The sequence below is a fragment of the Populus trichocarpa genome, chromosome 1 (genome assembly GCF_000002775.5).
Source record: "Populus trichocarpa isolate Nisqually-1 chromosome 1, P.trichocarpa_v4.1, whole genome shotgun sequence".
Lineage (NCBI taxonomy): Eukaryota > Viridiplantae > Streptophyta > Magnoliopsida > Malpighiales > Salicaceae > Populus > Populus trichocarpa.
In genome coordinates this window covers 30,557,714-30,576,691 of record NC_037285.2, presented here as the reverse complement: position 1 = coordinate 30,576,691, position 18,978 = coordinate 30,557,714, and the positions used below count along the sequence as shown (strand labels likewise).

General features: G+C 35.0%; 3 protein-coding genes across 5 annotated transcripts; 2 read left to right on the top strand and 1 right to left on the bottom strand.

The window, feature by feature from the left end:
* Positions 1–636: 636 nt before the first annotated feature.
* On the bottom strand, positions 637–5,816 carry LOC7465075 (uncharacterized). 2 transcript variants are annotated; one of them, XR_002981021.2, is made up of 10 exons: positions 5,546–5,816; positions 5,247–5,327; positions 4,489–4,609; positions 4,304–4,398; positions 4,099–4,170; positions 2,342–2,560; positions 2,134–2,242; positions 1,635–1,818; positions 1,130–1,343; positions 637–898 (listed from the first exon to the last, which is right to left on the bottom strand). XR_002981021.2 is itself a non-coding variant. In XM_002300233.4 (9 exons), exons 1-9 carry the CDS (start codon positions 5,567–5,569, stop codon positions 1,271–1,273), a joined length of 978 nt encoding a protein of 325 aa, XP_002300269.1. In that variant the 5' UTR covers positions 5,570–5,816; the 3' UTR covers positions 958–1,270. The 2 variants fall into 2 exon arrangements, 1 of the variants encoding a protein (XP_002300269.1); XM_002300233.4 differs by lacking the exon at positions 637–898 and having other exon boundaries at positions 958–1,343.
* Positions 5,817–6,394: 578 nt separating this feature from the next.
* On the top strand, positions 6,395–9,147 carry LOC7465076 (mitochondrial outer membrane protein porin 2). Of its 2 annotated transcripts, XM_002298737.4 has the most exons (7): positions 6,395–6,559; positions 6,834–6,901; positions 7,115–7,225; positions 7,349–7,438; positions 7,593–7,682; positions 8,233–8,441; positions 8,636–9,147. In XM_002298737.4, exons 1-7 carry the CDS (start codon positions 6,448–6,450, stop codon positions 8,940–8,942), a joined length of 987 nt encoding a protein of 328 aa, XP_002298773.1. In that variant the 5' UTR covers positions 6,395–6,447; the 3' UTR covers positions 8,943–9,147. The 2 variants fall into 2 exon arrangements, with proteins under 2 accessions (XP_002298773.1, XP_024436918.1); XM_024581150.2 differs by lacking the exon at positions 7,349–7,438.
* A 6,314-nt stretch (positions 9,148–15,461) lies between these two features.
* Positions 15,462–18,224, top strand: LOC7478656 (mitochondrial outer membrane protein porin 2). The gene is made up of 6 exons (XM_024581525.2): positions 15,462–15,681; positions 16,045–16,106; positions 16,332–16,448; positions 16,536–16,622; positions 17,049–17,269; positions 17,462–18,224. Exons 1-6 carry the CDS (start codon positions 15,594–15,596, stop codon positions 17,766–17,768), a joined length of 882 nt encoding a protein of 293 aa, XP_024437293.1. The 5' UTR covers positions 15,462–15,593; the 3' UTR covers positions 17,769–18,224.
* Positions 18,225–18,978: the final 754 nt, after the last annotated feature.

The following is an 18,978-nucleotide window of genomic DNA, read 5'->3' as shown; positions in this document are numbered from 1 at the left end:
TATTTGGTTTTTTTTAATCCCTTTTAAAATTGGGTTGATTAGGAATTGAGTTTCATGGTTTGTTTTTTAATGAAATTATTCTGATTTTATGACTCGTGTCATGAATTTGTTTAGTTGACTCGGGTAGTTTTATGTCTTTTTTTAATTTCATCCTTCAACATTGAATTAATTGTTAATTGAGTTTAATAATTTATTTCGATTTGCTTTTTATAGGGTTATTTTAATCTTATGATCCATATTTGACAGGTTAAAATAAATTGACTCTTTTATTTTTTAATTGAATTTTATTTTTAATTTTATATTTTAAAATTTGATTAATTGAAAATTAGATTTAATAATTTTTTCATTTATCTTTTATAAAATTATTAGGAACTCACTCATGAATTTGAGTGAGATTTAATCTAACATATTATCATTTCTACACTTAAAAAAAATATTTTGATTTTTTTTAGTATAATTGTATTTTTATCTGTCATGTGGATTATATTTATATCTATAAAGTTGACTATCAGCTGTTCAATGCAGAGGAGCACCTAAATCTGATCTTCTTGGTTCCACCTCTTACAAGGATCAGATTATGCACCACCTTCCAGTAGGAAGCAGAGGAATTTACATGACAGAAGAGAAGTCACGCACTAAAGGAAAGATCAATACCCTCAATTCTACCAAACAAATAGGGCCTCCGAAATTTCAGGGTAGAGTCTAATCAGGTTTTTGCCTAGGCAAATAACAGGAAGCTGTTTTGAAGAGCACAAAAGCAACTTAGTAGCAACTTGACATAAATTAGTGCCCATGCTTTAACTCAAAAGCTATTTTAGACAGCAAAACATACATGAAAATGACAATGTTCCTTGCCCCTGGAGTTAATAGCAGAGCTCCTTCCCAAATCCAACCAGCCCTGCGGGAAGACCAGAAGACGACTAGGCAGGTTAAAAAGGAGGATCTAGCTCATGAACCTTTCAAATGGTATTTTCCCCAAGTTTTATTAACTAAATAGGAGTGTATAATTACAAAAACAGGCCAATTTAATTAAAAAAAAACATCTATCCTTTAACCTGATTCTCCAATTCAATTATGAATAAACCAAAGAAAAAAAAGGCAGAAAAGGTGGACAAGAAAGAATTTTTACATTTCACTCAATCACTAGTAACGGGGGCGTGCATCAAAGCAGACATACAAAACGAGAAGCAGCAGAAGCACCATTGACTAGCAGGCATGCATCTAAGGGTACAATGTATCATTGTCCTATTCCATCACAACCTTACATAAATCACTGCTGCTCCTCCCCAAAACCCCGTTGTGCAATTCTGTAATATAGTATGCCCATAGTTGCCATACAAGCCCTGCAAGAGATCACACCACGCTTGAATTAGTGAAAACAGTTATTATAGGGCGCTTGCACTTTATTAAATAGTCTTTTGTGTCTTGTTCTGAAGTGTGGGTTCATTTTTTCAGTTAGAAGTAAATCAATCCACAGAAAAACTGTCTATACAGAAAACAAAAACCACTGTTCAAGTTTGGAAGCCTTTATGTGGGGCCATTATAGCCATTCCACAAGTACCAAATCAACAATATTTTGTTATCCTGTCAGCCAAACATAATATGATGGTCCAGAAAAGGAGCACAGAAATTACATGATTGCTATAAAGAGGAGGATTTTTCTTGGATCTGTCCTTGAACGTTTTTGCCTTGTACGACCTTCTGAGGGATCATCTGCATTTGATGCATCTTTACGTGGAGGTGCGGTAACTGGTAAAATTGGTAATGCACTGGACCAGAAAGGAAGCAAAGCTCTGAGGAACTTGTGACGAAATGAACCTGGGTGAAATGAGTTGAAACTCAGATGGTGTATGAAACCAGAGAAAATTAGAGAAGAAAATTGATTTAAAAAAAAAATTGATATCACCATATCAAAGACAAAGAGTCGGGATTCGCTGAGTATGGCTGTGTTTCTAGTTTAAGAACTTCTAATGAACTGCTCACAGAATAAACAAACTATTGGAAATGAATGGTGAATAGGATAAGATTATAAAAGGTGAGGGTAGGTTCGCAAATATTGGTTTCGTAAAAAGCTCAGCAAGTTTCATCATATGATTTGAAATGAACTTCACATGTATGCAAATTTATACTCACCCCTTCGACTGTACTTCTTATGATTCCCATCTTCATCATCTGCATAGTATGAAAGTTCAGAATTTTGCCGCTCAACATGTACGCCAACCTTCCGTGTTGCAGCACCAGGCTGGTTTGCATTACAAAACAATACAAGAAATTGAAGTTGGCAAACATTTTTTTTTAAATGGGAGAAAAAAACTGGGGGAAGGAAGAAAAAAACTCTTACAATGCCAGGACTTGAGTTTTTCATATAATTCCCTGCAGAATTGGGGCTATCAATCTCCACAATATCCGACACTGAAATTTTAGAAGACCCTGTTCCAGTTTCATCTTTTGTCACCGAGAATGATGAAGAAATGGCAACCAAAGGATCTGAAGTGAATGTGGGAGGTGGTGCCAGCAATGAAACTGGATGATTTCCAAACAAGTTCTTTTCCAAACCCGTCTGCATGTTTGCAAAGAAAAGTAAGTAAAATCCTACTTAACACAAGGAAGAAGACCATATAACTTCAGCCCCTGTTTCAAGGATCCTTAAGATAGTTACGATTTAACAGAAAATGGATGCCAAATTTTTCCCCTTTAAAATGCAAAAGGTGAAGCTTCCTTTTCTAACCAAATAACAACTCTCATGATAAAGATAAAACACGAGAATACAGGAATAAACAGGAGATTTCTACCAGCACCCATGTTCAACCAAAACCTTTATTCCTGCAGTGCAGAAAAACATGGTTCATATATCAAGACAACTGCAAAGATCTTTCATATGGGGATTCTGTCTGATTGCAAAGTCTATGAGCAATCCAGCACCTATACAAGAGGTTGTTTGTTTTTGCGTTTCAAACTGTGTTTGGGTGTGTTTTAAAAGTGCATTTGGCTTGAAAAAGCATTAAATTAATGCTTTTTTTAGTGTTTTTCGATGGTTTTCATGTGCTGATATCAAAACTGAAAAACAAAATCTGGAAAAAAAAAATCATTTTGATGCATTTTCAAGTGAAAACACTTTGTACCACAATAAGAAACACACACTAAACTGACAGCCATCATACCAGCAACCTCTAACTATAGTCCACCACATCAGAACCTGTATATCACAATCCTCCATCTGTGCATGTGGTGTGTGGGTATGCATGTTTGTGTGAGACAGAGACAGCGTAGAAGTCAAGTTGGCTTAAAACTATCTAGAAAAGGAAGGAAATTTGCAAACTGATTACCTTTGCATTATTAGTATTGCTTTACCCCCAGGGATCTTAACTTTTTATAAGAACAAGCTATTTAATCTAGATCACATTTATGCATTCGCTACAGAAAACAAATCAACAAATAGCACATATATCATAGGATACTTGCAAGAAAGTACATTGGGTTTGGGCTATTTGCATTTGGGTGACTGTTTCAGATTTTGGCATTCAGTGTAATATTGTTTGCTCCATTAACATTGACCTTAACTTCATCAGTTTAGTGATAACGAGGCAAAAAATATGCTATAAAATTCTTTGCCTTCTAATTTTTTCCACGCTATTACTAAACTAAAAGCATTAAAGTCAATGCTGATGAAAAAAAATACAATACACTGAGCCACCAAAATTTAAGCCTTTGTCACATGAAAATGACCCAGACCATATGGTGTGTATTTTTCATTTTACCCTGTCATAAGTTCGCAGAATGTGGCAAGGAAAGAGGAGGATAATTCCAGACAAGCCATTGAACAAAAAAAAAACCCAATAGGTAGAAGAAAACTGAGGGTTCAGTCACATAATATATAAATAACAAGTATTTGACATGAAAACTAAAACGTACAAAAGTCACATTCATAAATGAAGTTCTGTAGTTAGATGATATGATAGTTAATGAAGTAAAGCAGTAGTGCAGTACCATAAGAAAAAGAAAAAAGAAAAAAGGAGAAGGAGAGGAAACTGATAGGTTGTAACTATTGAAGCATTAATGATGGAATACAGTAATCCAGAAACCAAGCTAAAACATTACCTGCATTATAGCTTCTTTCAGCTTTGAATGAAAACGGGATCCCGAGTCTTTCACACTTTTGGGAGGCCATATCTGCACCAACAAAACACCATATGGAAATAAACCAAGGCATACAGAAAACACTGCTACAAAGAACTTTTAAACAGCAATAGCTTAAAAACTGTAAACGTAATTAAATGCTGGTGATGAATTGATATTGCTCTACCGGTGTTGAACACGAAGGGCACACATATCCAGCTGGTGCTGTGTGTGGAGGAAAGCTTTTGATATGTGAAACCAAACAATTTGTGTGTATAACATCTACAATAACACCAAAATAAATAAAATATTATCGTGTGTTTCAGAAAATTTTGCAACTAAGAGTGTAACTATATCAGCAATGTCACGTACGCAAGCAACCCAATCGAGTGGTTTGAGGACCATCCCCCTCTTCAAGCACAGCTTGGCAGGAGTAGCATTTTGGAGGCCAGTCATACTCTCCATCTATCACCCATTCAGAGTATGTACGAACCTGAAAACAGTGACAACATTAGCATAGTGTAAGCCAGTAAGCCGTACAGTGAGCTTTACAGAATTTTTCTTTTTAAATTATATATGCAAATACAAACAGGCACACATCTATAGTCCTGAAAAAAGTTGATTTCATGATATGTTTTTGACTTTAACCAATCAAAAACATCTAATTCTAATAAAACCAAACCTCAGACAGTTTTCAACCAAGAAATTGATGCCAAAAGTTTCAGAAGACACGTTGATATTTTATAGCTCTTTTATTCTTTATTCTTTTTTCTTTTTGGATGGACGATTTGTCATCTCATCCATAATTTCATGCTTAATGAATGGGTACTGGGTAGGCATTCACTTTGGTAGCTGCCAACAATGATTCCTCTTCTGCCCTAATCGCATCATCTCTCCTATAGTTCCTCTCTTTTAGCTAGTACTGCCTGCTGAACTCCAATAACTTTTACTTCTTCACACCCTTTCTTCGCCTTCTATCTCCTTATTCGTTATCATATCAGACTAAGATATAAAAGAATAAAACCTTTCTCGTGAAAACAGTCTCGTTACACTAAGATATTTCTTCGTCATCAAGTAGAAACCGTAATGCAGGAATAAGTTTTTTTTATCACAAAGTCCGATATAATTACCACACAGATTTGATGCTCTGGAAAGCAGATACATTCCCCACAAACGGGAACTTTGTGCACGAAACAATATAACTTGGTAGCCTGAAACACCAAAAAAAAAAAAATCCTCAATTTAATTCTATCAATAAAAAACGCCTAAGAAATAACGAAGCGCAAAATCATATACTCTAGATCAGAAATTTGATTCCAAAATTAAGCGATTGATGTGAGTTACAGATCTAAATACAAATCTCGATCGATCAATCGACTAATCAGAAACAATTCAATGAAAGAGAGAGAGAGAGAGAGAGAGAGTGTACCTTACGACATTTGCAGACCACCATTGCAGAGAGCTGGGGATTTTAACGAGGGAGCTCGAATTTGTTAAATGGCTTAAGGGAGGGAGAGAGATCTGACTGATAATGAAAAAAAAATCTGACGTTTAATTGTGATGAGTGTTATATTCCTGTTTTTTTTTTTTTTTTTAATTCAGTTAATTTGTACTTAGTTTGTTAGTGCGTGTTAGTGTATAGAAAGGGGGAAAGTCCCTGTGGATTTGTAATTTTAGCCATGGAAAAATCCGTTCTGTTTTCGGATTCTCTCTTGATTTTGTTTTTTTTAATATTTAAAACGATCTAGTTAAATAGTCGGAATGGGCCTGGGCTAACAAATGGGTCGATATATTTTAAACTGGGCTCTATAAAGTCGTTGATAGGCTCATTGGGCTTATATATACTCTTCCGCCTCCTCATCTCTCCGATTTCATACAGCAAGCAAAAATGAGGCCAGTGGTATACAGTGCCATATGCGGTGCTTTTAATGGCAAGGAACACGGTTTCTTTCGGCCCACACGGTGGCATCGGCAGGATGATCCTCTTTCGTCGTGTCTTTTCCCTCTTTGTGCAGTGGGGTTTTCTGCGCTTTTGAAGCAAGCGGAGGAGAGCAGAGCTATTAGAGGCATTCCGTTTAGAAGACGCACCCCTGCTATTGATAATTAGAATTCATTGAAATTGTAAGAGGATATTTAATGGAGGCTAATTTTAGAAAAGTGAAAGGAATAAAACATGGTATTGCAGGTATTACGAAAAAAGAATTAAAAAAGAAATTAGTGGAATTAAATATTTTAATATTGAGATGGTGTTTTTATAGTATGAATCATGCATATAAAATATGCACCTCATTGACTCCCTCAGCGACTCCTTAGCATTCACTGCATACAAAGATGAGCAACTCGAAACATAGGAAACAAAGAAAAAGAAGCGCCGGCAGCAGCAAAACCAGCAAAGTACCTCAAGCCCCTCTACTTTTCTCCAACTTCGGCAAGAAACCACTAGGTTTATTTAATCTTATGCCTCTTGTTAATTTTGGATGCTGCCCTGTGCTGTTTTTTCTGCTTGATTGCTTTTTTTCTCTCTCACAACTCGAGGTCAGTTGACCAAGAATCATGCAACTTTCCTTTGTCACTTTCACTTAATTCAAGAAACTCTCTACAAGGATGATTTCTTGCTTTCTGATTTAATCTGATTTCTTGGTACTGGGGGCTGATGTCAGTTTTCTATTGAAAACTATTCTATTCTTTTACAAATTTTTGATGCATTTTCCATGCAGACTTGGTAGAAGCAGGCTACAGTAAGGATCATAAATTTAGCATCTCCACATGTAGTACTACAGGGGCGGTATGCTGTGAGATTTCCTTTATTGAATTTTGCTACAGCAGAGTCCTGCTGTTTCTCTTTTTATCAGATTTTTTTCATTCTTTCTCAATGGCTAAAAGAAAAGGAAAGAACTCCATTCTTATTTCGTGTGAAACTTGGCATATATTTTCTGTCATTTTGATCCTAATCCGGTAATGTTATCGAGCCCTAAATTGGTCGTGTTGCATTCGTCAGAAACTTACTTCACGTGCTGTCAAACGCGGACAGCTCTCAACTGCAAGTGTTGCAGCACAATACAAATACAAGGATGCTACCATTAATGTCATAGTTGATTCAAAATCACCAGTGAGTAGATTTTTCCGTTTTGAGTGGAAAATAAAACCCTGTGAGAACATTTACTAGGTTGTCAGCTGTTACTTGTATGCTTCAAACTTAAACATCTGATGATGTCCTTTGTAATCATGGCAGATTTCAACAACTCTAACATTAAGCAGAAAGTTCCTTCCATCCCTGAATATTTCTGCTTCATTGAAATTGCCAAAATACGATTATAGCACGGTATGGACTGTTTCGTTCTATACTTAAGTAAGGTTCTCCTGTAAAGTTTTTATCATTTTAAATAAAACCCTGTGAGAACATTTACTAGGTTGTCAACTGTTACTTGTAAGCTTCAAACTTAAGCATCTGATGATGTCCTCTGTAATCATGGCAGATTTCAACAACTCTAACATTAAGCAGAAAGTTCCTTCCATCCCTGAATACTTCTGCTTCACTGAAATTGCCAAAATACGATTCCAGCAAGGTATGGACTGTTTCGTTCTATACTTAAGTAAGGTTCTCCTGTTAAGTTTTTATCATTTTAAATACAATATGATCCCCACCTCCCCCTCTCCCTGATTGTAGGTTGCCTAGTTTCCATGCATGGATTGTTCTATGTTGAGATCATTAATGCCAATTAAACAAATAATTCATGCTTTACCTCCTGTTTTGCCCAAGAAAATAGGCTATGCAGTTAAATGGCTAACTCAGAACTAATTTATAGGCAAGTTTCAGAACACAAATAAGAGGATGATAACATTTATACTTCATTTAGGATATAATATCTATCAAGATCTTGCATTTGGGATGGATCAACTTTATCCCCAAATGCAGAGACAACCTGGAATATCAGCAATTAAGATGATAGTAAAAAGGTAAAATACAACAAAATGATTTTTAGTTCCTTTTATGTTTTCAATGCTCAACCAAAGTTTTTTCTTTATGTTAATTTCTTTTTTGATTGAATGCATTTGCAAAATAAATCTTCCTTATTACCACAAAAACAAAACTATACTTTCTTGTTTCTATTTCAGCTACAAGCTCAATACTTCCACAAATATGCTGCTTTAGCCACGTCTTTTTCTTTGCACCACACCCCTAAAATTCAGCTTTCTGCATCTGTGGGTACTTCAAGCCTTGCATTTGGTATACAGACAAAGTATGAGATTGCTTCTAGGCAATTTCGTGAGATTGATGCAGGCTTTAGCATGACCAAGCCGAATTATGATGCGTCAATTACTATGTAAGTCATTTTACCTGCATTGGTGAAAATTATGACAACAAAATTCCTAGTTAAACTCACAGCACATGGTAAGATAAACAATGCTAATAATCAGCATGATTACTGCTTGTGGCTGCTGTCATTCATCATTATGCATTCCTTCCCGCCATGTATTGGAGGTGATTTTAAGACAATCTGTTCTCTAAACTATTCAGGGGAAACAAGGGTGACTTCCTAAGGGCATCATACATCCATTACTTCGATCACAAGAAAAAGGTTGCAGCTGCGGCAGTGATCTCTCATAGGTTTTCGAAAAAGGAGAATGCTTTGACAGTTGGAGGATCATGGATTGTGGACAATATAACTACAGTTAAGGCAAGGGTTGATGATCGTGGAAAGATTATGATGCTTCTGCAATATGGAATCAAATCAAAGTCATGCTTAACAATTGCTAGTGAATTTGACACCAAATCCCTTAACAAGATTCCTGGAATTGGATTAGCCTTTTCTCTTGTGCTCTGAATGGTTCCCAAAATTGATACAACTATGATCCATCGTTACCTTCTCATGGTTCTCTGTAAGAATGAACTAAAGATATACTGTTTTTATCACTTAATCACCCCATTCAAAACATACTTAATTGCTGATTAGTTCCACCGATCATGTATCCACATACAGAATCACTTCAGCTGTCAGTCTGAACTATGAAGTATCTTTTTTTTGTGTCGTTTGACGGGTCATTTGTCAATGCTTTCGGATGCAAGTCACTGCTTTAGTTACTTGATTATGCAATTCATCAAGTCAGATCGTTCCAAAAGTACAAACAAACTGTAGACTCTTCAAGGTGTCTGCAGACAACCAGGATTTTTTTTCACCAGAACTCAGTGTTACAGCAACACAAGCTTAAAACAAACCTTGAAAGTGTCGAACCTTGACGTCAATGTTCCTTCTTTCAATATTTTTTTTTTATATAATAAAAGCCAATATTTCAACTGAAAATAATCAAACATTACTCTCTCAAGAGATTAAAACTTCTTTATTTTCCTTTTTGGTAAGCACACATCTAATTTACCGCGTATCCTATTAGCTCACCTCAAACTTTCATAATGCACGATCGTGTGTCAAAGTGATCGTATAAACATTTGTTTAGTGAGGAGCTTCTAGGCTTGCAAGAATTTTATAGCGAAACCTTCCATTCTGCCGCCTCTAACCTTCCCCTCCGACTAACAAAACTCTAAATAAAAAATATGGGTGGCTCTAACATCAAGAAACCGCAAGAAAGTAAGCTTTCATTTGGAATTTTGTTCCAGGGTGGTTAAAAATTAAAAAAAAAATTCTTAAAATTTTTTTTTATATATATTTTAAGATTATTTTAATATGTTAATATCAAAAATAATTTTTAAAAGATAAAAAATACATACTTTCATGTATTTTTTAACAAAATTCAAGTCTTTTGTTTTATCTAGATTCTCATCCTTCCTATTTGCAAGCTTTCTGGTTGTATACCATATTGTTCTTTGCTTTCCTAATTAGTATCTTTCTCTCTCTCTCTCTCAAGTCATATTTATGGCAATGAATTTCCCGTGTATTCTTTTCCATTTGTTTGATACTTAACGAAAGAGATTGAATGACAACTTCAAGACAGATTTCTGTGTTTTTTCTCTTTCTTGAAAATGCTTCAATGGAAGTTCTTCATCATTTGTACTTGAAATGAACGTGGAATCTTCTGTTCTTGAAAAACAAAGGTCAAAAAGTTATTATTCTCGAAGAGGGAAATGTAGTGAAATTGTGGAAGTGAAGAAGAAGACAAACGTTATTATTCTCTGCTAAATAACAACGAATCGTTTTGTCTAAAAACGCATCGTTTAGCCTTAGTAAAACGGTGCACCTCACTCACTTACTACGCGGCGTTATGTTTAATGTTTCGGTTTTTTAGTAATGCCACGTGTGTGGAAAGAAGGCTGATTTTCTTTCTTTCTACTAGAATGCTAAGATGTTATAAATGCAACAAATTGCAACAGAATGCATGATTATGAAATGATGAAAGAATTAATGATAAATTAATCAGAGCAATCCCCTTTTCTCTCCCTCTCCCTCTCCCTCTCCCTCCTTCTTCTCCTTCTTTTACATGATTTCAGTACAACCACCATTGCAGGACACTACCAAATACAACTTTCATTTTGGGAGTACTTCTGAACTATATTCAAATTGGTTCTAATATAGCGCTGCTTGCAACAAGTGGTGCAGAGCCACTAATCTTCAAACACAAGCTATGACTCCTGACATTATGTCTCAAGATCTCATGAGGTTGGAGGAATCATTGGAAGCTATGAACAAGAAACAATCATCAAGTTATGAAATTATTAAAAGTTATCAAGTTTGTTCATGAAGCTGAGTCCGAGAAGCTCAAAGAATTTATTAGTGGGTTACCTCACCAGCAAAACTCTCTTTTATAGAAGTTGCAACATACTCCTAATGAGCCTAACACCAAGAGTCACTATTAAGCATTCAGCTAATAAGATTTTGCCACAAGTTCTCTAAAAAATTTAAGTTAGTTTTCTATTATCTAGACGTGTAATAACCTTGTTTTGACACTAAAACTTCATGAAAAAAAAAGGTGATCAAGAGGTGACTTAGTATGAATATGTAAACGCAATATGTAATCGGTTTAGAAGTGAGAAAGATCCACTAGAAGAGCTTAAGGATTTTAGGCTACGTTTGTTTTTTGGAAAGTGATTTCCAGAAAACCAGTTTCCAAACTTTCCTGTGTTTGTTTGCTATTAGGAAAGTTGGTCAACGGAAAACACCTTCCAGTTAAAGAAAAATTTAGTTTGGTTTTCAGGAAAGTGTTTTCCTTTTATTTTGGGCGGAAAACACTTTCCGGAAGTTGTGAAAAATTTAAAAATATCATATTATTTGCTGATTATATCAAATTTGATCCTCAAACTTTTGATTGATATATATATATATATATATATATATATATATATTTGAATATTTATTTTTCAATTTCATCCATTATAATTTAATTTTTATATTAATTTTGGTCCTCATTTTTATAATTATTATTTGCTTTTCCCTTTTTATTTTTTAATTGAAATTTTTTATCTATCAAATTTGGTTCTCATTCTTTTGATTGTTACTTGTTTTATTTGAAATAATTTATGAAATGTTAATTATTATTATTTTAATTTCTTCATCTTTCAATTTTTTTTTATTTTTTAGATTTGATCTCTATTATTTTGATTATTATTTATTTTATTTGAGATAATTTATGAAACTATATTTTTTTTCAATTTCATTCTCATTCAACTTTTTAATTTGTAAGATTTGTTCCTCATTATTTTAACAAACTTGAAAAAAATAAAACATTAATAAGTTATTTTCTAACTCATTTTCCATGACATAACCAAACACTGGAAAGTGTTTTCCAACTTATTTTCTATTACACTACCAAACATCGAAAAATAATTCACTTTCCCGGAATTAACTTTCCAAAAGGAAACAACTTTCTAGCAAACAAACGGGGCCTTAGACAAATTGAAGATTTGAAAAGTTACATTAAGGACTTTGACATACTATGGAACAATGCTAAAATCAGTGATAACCAAGCCTTGGTATTTTTCTCAGGAGGATTGAGAGTGGAAATCAAGAACTTAGTTAAGATGTTCGAACCTAAAGCCTTAAATCAAGCCTATAACATGACACGTTTACAAGACAACACTCTAGCCTATAAAAGATCCCACCAGAACTACAACAAATTTGTCTTATTAAACACCAGTCAAACAACTTAATCTAAACCTAGCAATAATCAAACACCTTACAAAATCTCACCCACATTGAACACTAGCAATCTTAAACAGCCACAAAACAACCTATTACCCACTCCTAATCCACATTTCCAATGCAAACCTACTATGAGACCCACTAAGTCTATAAGGAATAAAGAGTTAGATGAGAGGAAAGCCAATGGATTATGTTTTTGGTGTGATGAAAGGTTTGTGCTAGACCATAAATGTAAAAATAAAAAATTATATTCCTTATATATAGTGGATGATGATGGTAAGGAGGTAGAGGATGGTCATAATATTGTTAAGAAAAAACCTAACCCTGAAAAAGTGACCCCTATTATATCAATCAATGCATTGGAAGGAGTTATTGGTTTCCACACTCTCATGATCACTAATAAGGTGGATAAACACCCGATTTTTATTATGGTGGACTCAGGAAGTACTTATAACTTCATTGACTCCAACATAGCCATTAAGTTGCAATGTGACCTTACAACAATCAAGCCATTAGTAATGGAGGCAACTAATTAGGAAACAATGTTGTTTACAACTGTTTGTAAGAATTGGGAACATTTTCATAGCTTATGTATTCATTATTGAACCGAATAGTTAAGACATGGTATTAAGTATACAATGGTTGGCAATTTTAGGAGATATTGTATCATATTATAATGAGATGTGTATGTCTTTTAATTGGAAAGGGCAAGAAGTGATGATTAGAGGGGATAGTCTTATCAAGTTACAAACTATCATATTTGAATAGTTCAATAATCTAATGGACAATTCTACTCAGATAGCAGAGGTCAACTTATACAGTCTAAAGCTAATTTTAGAAGTGGATGGTGAGTTGCATTTGATGTCTTCTACCCTCTCACCTAACATAAATGGGAACCCTGCTCTGGAACTACTACTAGAAAAATATCAGGACCTATTTAGATAATCTAGAGGCTTGCCACCATCAAGGCTACAAGATCATTCAATTTCTGTGAATAATAGAGCTCAACCTATAAGTCTGATATATGATATCTTATATACACTTTGAACTCTATAAAGATATGGTAGAGAAGATGGTCTCTGAAATATTAAAATCTAGGTTTATATAGCCAAGTCACGAGCCTTTTGCTTCCCTAGTTGTTTTAGTGAAGAAGAAAGACAACTCATTGGAGACTTTGTGTGGATTACAAGGTACTAAATAAACTTACAATAAAAAACAAATATCATATATTTTTTATTGATGAATTATTAGAAGAACTAGTGGGTGCAACTATCTTATAGACAAACTGAGATAGTTAACAACTACCTAGAGAATTATTTATGATGCATGACAGATGAATCGCCAACAAACTGGATCAAATGGTTATCTCTAATTGAGTGGTGGTATAACACCAATTTTTATACCTCGACTAAAGCTACTCCTATGAGGTATTATATGGGCTCACTCCACCTATTCATATACCCTATTTCCCTAAAGATTCTATGGTGGAGGTTGTTGATAATTACTTGACTCCTAGAGAAGAAATGCCAAGGACAATGAGGGACAATTTACAATCTGCTGAGCACAGGATAGTTCGCATGGCAAACAAAAAGAGGAGTGAAAGAATATTTGAAATAGGAGACCTTGTCTATCTCAAATTGCAACCATATCAACAAAAAACTATAGCACACATAATTTCCCAAAAATTGGCATCAAAGGTCCATACTTGGTTCTGGAGAGAATAGGATTATATGCAGGTTGGTTCTATTATAGTGTTGCTTGCAACAGAGTCACCCCTTTGTCTTGCCGGGGCTTTTTCTTTACTTTCTTTCACTTTTTCAACGCTTTATTCGAGAAACTCTCAACGAGTACAATGTACTTGACTTCTTTGCTGCTCACCGATCTTGATAATGGGATCTCTATCAAATTTCATTTAAATACTCTATAGTAATGGTTTGTTATTTTTCAACTTTTGTAGACATTCTAAGCTACAAAATTAATCTCTACTTCAGCATCTCAACTATTAATGGTACTGGATTGATATGTTGTAATAATCTCCCCTTACTCTAGTTTACCACAAAAGTAATAGAATTCAATTTTTTCTGATGCCTTTTTTCTTTTTCCTACTGTTTGTCTCAGATTCTCTACTAGAAAAGAAAGAATTTCTTGTTATATATTCTAAGATGAAATTTGACATACCACTCCCACATTATGATTAATCCTTCCATGTAATGCCATGTATTGATGAGAAATGAATGGCTTTCATTTTTCAGACTGATGCTTCAGATGCTGGCAAGAAAGCGCTAGGCTTAATAGCAGGTGTTGCAGCAGAATAAAATCACGAGGACATTCATGCTTCTGTTAAGGTTGATGTTTCTGTTACTTTACTATTATCTATCATTTGTAAGTTGGAGGATCATGGATCATGGATGATCTAATGATGATTAAGGCAAGGTTTGACAGTCGTGGGAAGCTGGCTACTCACCTGCAGCATTAAATCAAGCCCAGGAGATACGTAACAATTTCTAGTGAGTTTGACCCCAAAGCCCTTGACAGCATTCCTGTCATCAAATTTGATCTCTCTCTCTCTCTCGTGCTCTGAAAGGTTTATCCATTTCTCAGCTGTGTGTCCAGATGATGGAATTCTGACCTTTCATTACCTTCTGCTGGGGCTTTGAAAGAAAGTCAAACAAAGATACACTGCTTTTATCATGCGCAGAAGATATATAGTTACTGGTAATGGAGGCTAAAACTAGCCTTTCCATTGTCTTTTGTTTAGAAATCCAAGAGCTGAAAAGTCCCTATGACCATTTACCTAAACCTTGATTCACTTGAGCAGTCAGTTTGCCTTGTCAAGTAATCGTATTTTTAACACACACAGAGACACACAAGCTACTTCTTCACAATACAAGCAGGGAGCCTGACGGTTGAAGCTTTCTAATTCAACAGAGAAATAAAATTTTTAATATCCTACAGAAACTTGGGTGATATGTAGTTGCTCTAAACATGAAGTAGTCACATTGCAATGTGATAGCATATTATTTCCAGAAAAAGAAACAATAAAACGATTCCCGAATCTACCTGATGCACAAAAAAGAGGAGGGTGAAAGGAACTGACGAAGCGGTCGCTTTCTCAATGCAAGACACCTTCACATTTAATGGCTGACTGTTGTTAAAGATTTTAATATATTTTTTATTTATTTCTTGAACATTTTAGGAAGTTTTATTTTAAAAAAATAATTTCTTTGGGTATAAAGTAATAAATATTCAAACTAATGCAACATTCTTTTTTTCTTTTTTGACCAAAACTTTAGTTACATTTGTTTCTCGAGGAACTTCTTGTTTAGCGAGAAGTTCATAGAGAATCCTTCTTCATTCTCTTACCTTCACTCTAAACCGAAACATAAAATGAACAGCTCTGATCATCAAGAAAGCGCAAGAAGCAAAGAAACCGGAGGTCCTAGACTCTTCTCTGACTTTGGAAAGCTTGCATATGGTACTTTTTAATCTCATGCATCATCTTGTTTGCAAGCTTTCTTGATCTGTATCTTGTTTTCTCTCAAGTCAAACTCGTTTGCATTCTGATTAAAGATATTCAGTGCCAACTTTAAACAAAGATTTTCTGTGTGTTTCTCCTTTCTTGAAAATCTCCAATGGAGCTGCATGTTGAATCAAGAAGCAACGAACAAAAAAGTTTCTTTATCTGTTTCTTCTCTTGAACATATCATCCCTTTGTCTTGCAGGGTTCTGTTACGTCCAACCATTTTTTTATTCTTCGTTCTATGAATTCTGTGCAAGTAGAGACTTTAAGGGTACTTTTTCTGCAAACTTCTTAATGATTTGTTTTATTTTTTTGCAGACCTCCTACGCTACAAAATTAATCAGTCTTTTAACATCTCGACCAGTAGTGATATTGGATTGGTATGTTGTGGATTGTCTTAAGCGTAGTTTGCCACCATAGTAACAATATTCAATTTCTTTGCTCTGTGTTTTTTTTTTTTTTAATTTTTTATTATCAAATCCTTTACATTTTTTCAAACTGTCAGAAAGAAAGAAAGAAATCACTTGTTATTCTAGATGGCACGCTATGATTTTAATCCTTGTAATGTTGTTGATGAAAAGTTGAATATGTTCGCATTTCTTCAGACTCTTACCCCGTATGCTGCCAGACGCAAGAAACTATCGAAAGCAGGTGTTACAGCAGAATACAATCTTGAGGATACTCATGCTACTATTAAGGTGGATGTTAATCCGGAATTACCGGTGAGTTTGTGGATTGGTACTCAGCTAGCTGTTCTTTTATGCTTTATATTATGCATTACCTATCTGATGTCTTTTGCATAATGGCAGATTTCAACAACTCTCACAATGAGCAGAACATGGCCATTCATGAAGAACACAGTTTTGGTGAAATTTCCAGATTACAACTCTAGAGAGGTAAGGACAGTTTTTGGGCTTTACCTAGAGTTTGGTTCTCATGTTAAGGTTACTCAGATTCAATCAAGATAAATGAAAACCTGCAGATAAATGACTAATCACGAGTTCACATTTTTATGAGAACCATAGAAGATGATAAGAGCATTGAAACATCTCTGGTCACTTGTTAAACCATGATCTAATCTCAAAATCTTGCAATTCAAATGAAGCTATTCTTAACATGATATGCAGCTTACAGTCTGCAATTCCTTCAATTATGGTAGAAATAAGATAAACCTCAGATCCCAACAAACAATCTGCATTTTATACTTTCTCCTTTTGTCTTTAATCAATTTAATCAAGCCCTCTTTGCTAATCTCATATTGTTCAAACGCATTTTCAGTGAGAAATTTAGTCGTCTTCTCTTCTGGTTCATTGCGTGTGCAGTTTCAAATTCTGCATGAGGTTCAATACTTCCACAAACGAGCTGCTTTAGCCATGACACTCCCTTTGCTTCGCTCCCCTCTAATTCAGCTTTCTGCAACAGTTGGTACTGCACACCTTGCATTTGGTATGGAAACAATATACAATACTAGCTCTAGACAATTTCTCATGTTCGACGCAGGCATTAGCATGACAAGCCTGAATTGTGAGGGGTCAATTATATTGTAAGTTAATTTACCTGCACTTATGAAAAACATGAATGGACATTCCTAGTTAAACTCCCTACATATTGTAGATAAACACCTGCTAATTTTGTGACTGCATGCTTATGGCTTCAGTATTATGCTTTGTTTCCTCAACAGTCAGTTGTGAAGGAAGAGACTTAAAACAACTCACTCTTCTTTGGAACTTTTCAGGGAGAACAAGGGTGATTCTCTAAGGGCATCTTATATCCATTATTTTGATCATGAGAGGAAAGTCGCAGCAGTAGCAGTGATCGGCCGGACGTTATCAAGAAAGGAGAACGCTTTTGCAGTTGGAGCATCATGGATTATGGATGACCTAACTACGATTAAGGCGAGGTTTGATAGTCATGGGAAGCTGGTTACTGTCCTCCATCATAAAATCAAACCCAAGTCATACTTTACAATTTCTGGTGAATTTGAACCCAAAGCCCTTGACAAGACTCCAGAAATCAGATTAGGTCTCTCTCTCGTGCTCTGAAAGGTTTGTCCATTTTTTAGTTGGGTTATCCAGGATTCTGATCCATCATTAATTGGTGCTCTGCAAGAACGGCGATGAAGATTCGCTGCTTTTACCATATCGAGACCATATACAGCTACTAATGCTGGCGGCATAAGCGGACCTTTTCATTGTCTTGCTTTTAGAATATCAACTGCTCACAAGAAACTATAAACAGAAGATCTTAATAAGTATGATTCAAGGAAGAAAATTCATTTCATTTCATACACCAATCAAACCTATTTCCTTTCAGAATCGACACCATCCCATTCTCAACAAGACAACGTTTATTCATCACTTTGGAGAAGAAAATCATCTGGCTTTTTTTTTTTTTTTTGACTTGGTACTTCAGAAAATCAACTATAGTGGTTTTTCTGCTTGTTCTATCTTAAGTAGAAATTGTGCCAACTGTAATATCATCTAGATGAAAAACCAAAGATTTCTGAGCCCGTCCCCTTTCCTGGTTCAATGGAACTGCATATTGCATGAAGTTCTTTGTTTTCGCTTGCAAAAGGGCATGCATTGAAGGGATTGACAAATAAAGAAGTGGTGGAATTTTCTGCATGCTTTGTTTTGCCAACACAAATTCTGGTTATTTTGACCTTCAAGAAACTCTTAACAAGTGCATTTGCTGCTTTGCGGATTACTTTTAGGCATAGTGGTTTCCTGATAAAGCATGCCATTGATTCTACATGGAGCTGCTTCCCACGACTTGCTACAGCAGCATTTTTTTCATATAACTCAAAAAACTTTCCAGCAAGCAAACAAGTGAAGATAGAATTCAACAAGACAACATATTAATACAACAGCAGAACTATAGTGAAGCAAACCTACGAATTATATATCATAGATAACATATCCCGTGTGGAGTGGACATTATCCAGCATAAGTTTTGATATGCCAAAAATACTCAGATGTGACGCACCGATTGCCCTGGCGCCAATAGTTTCCATCATCTGCCAAGCTTGTTTTCAAGTTCCAGAGTACTCGAGGGTGATAACATTCCTATCAGTGTGTTATCAATATTGATATTTGAACTAACATATTCATGAAGTTTTCGAATCTGAAAGCAACTCCATAAGCAAATAATAGACATTGAAGAAATTAGCAAGTCTTCCGGGTACACAACCCAGAATCAGACCGAGGCAGCCACGTCAAAAACTAAAAACAAAAACTTCCAAGTTTATATCCT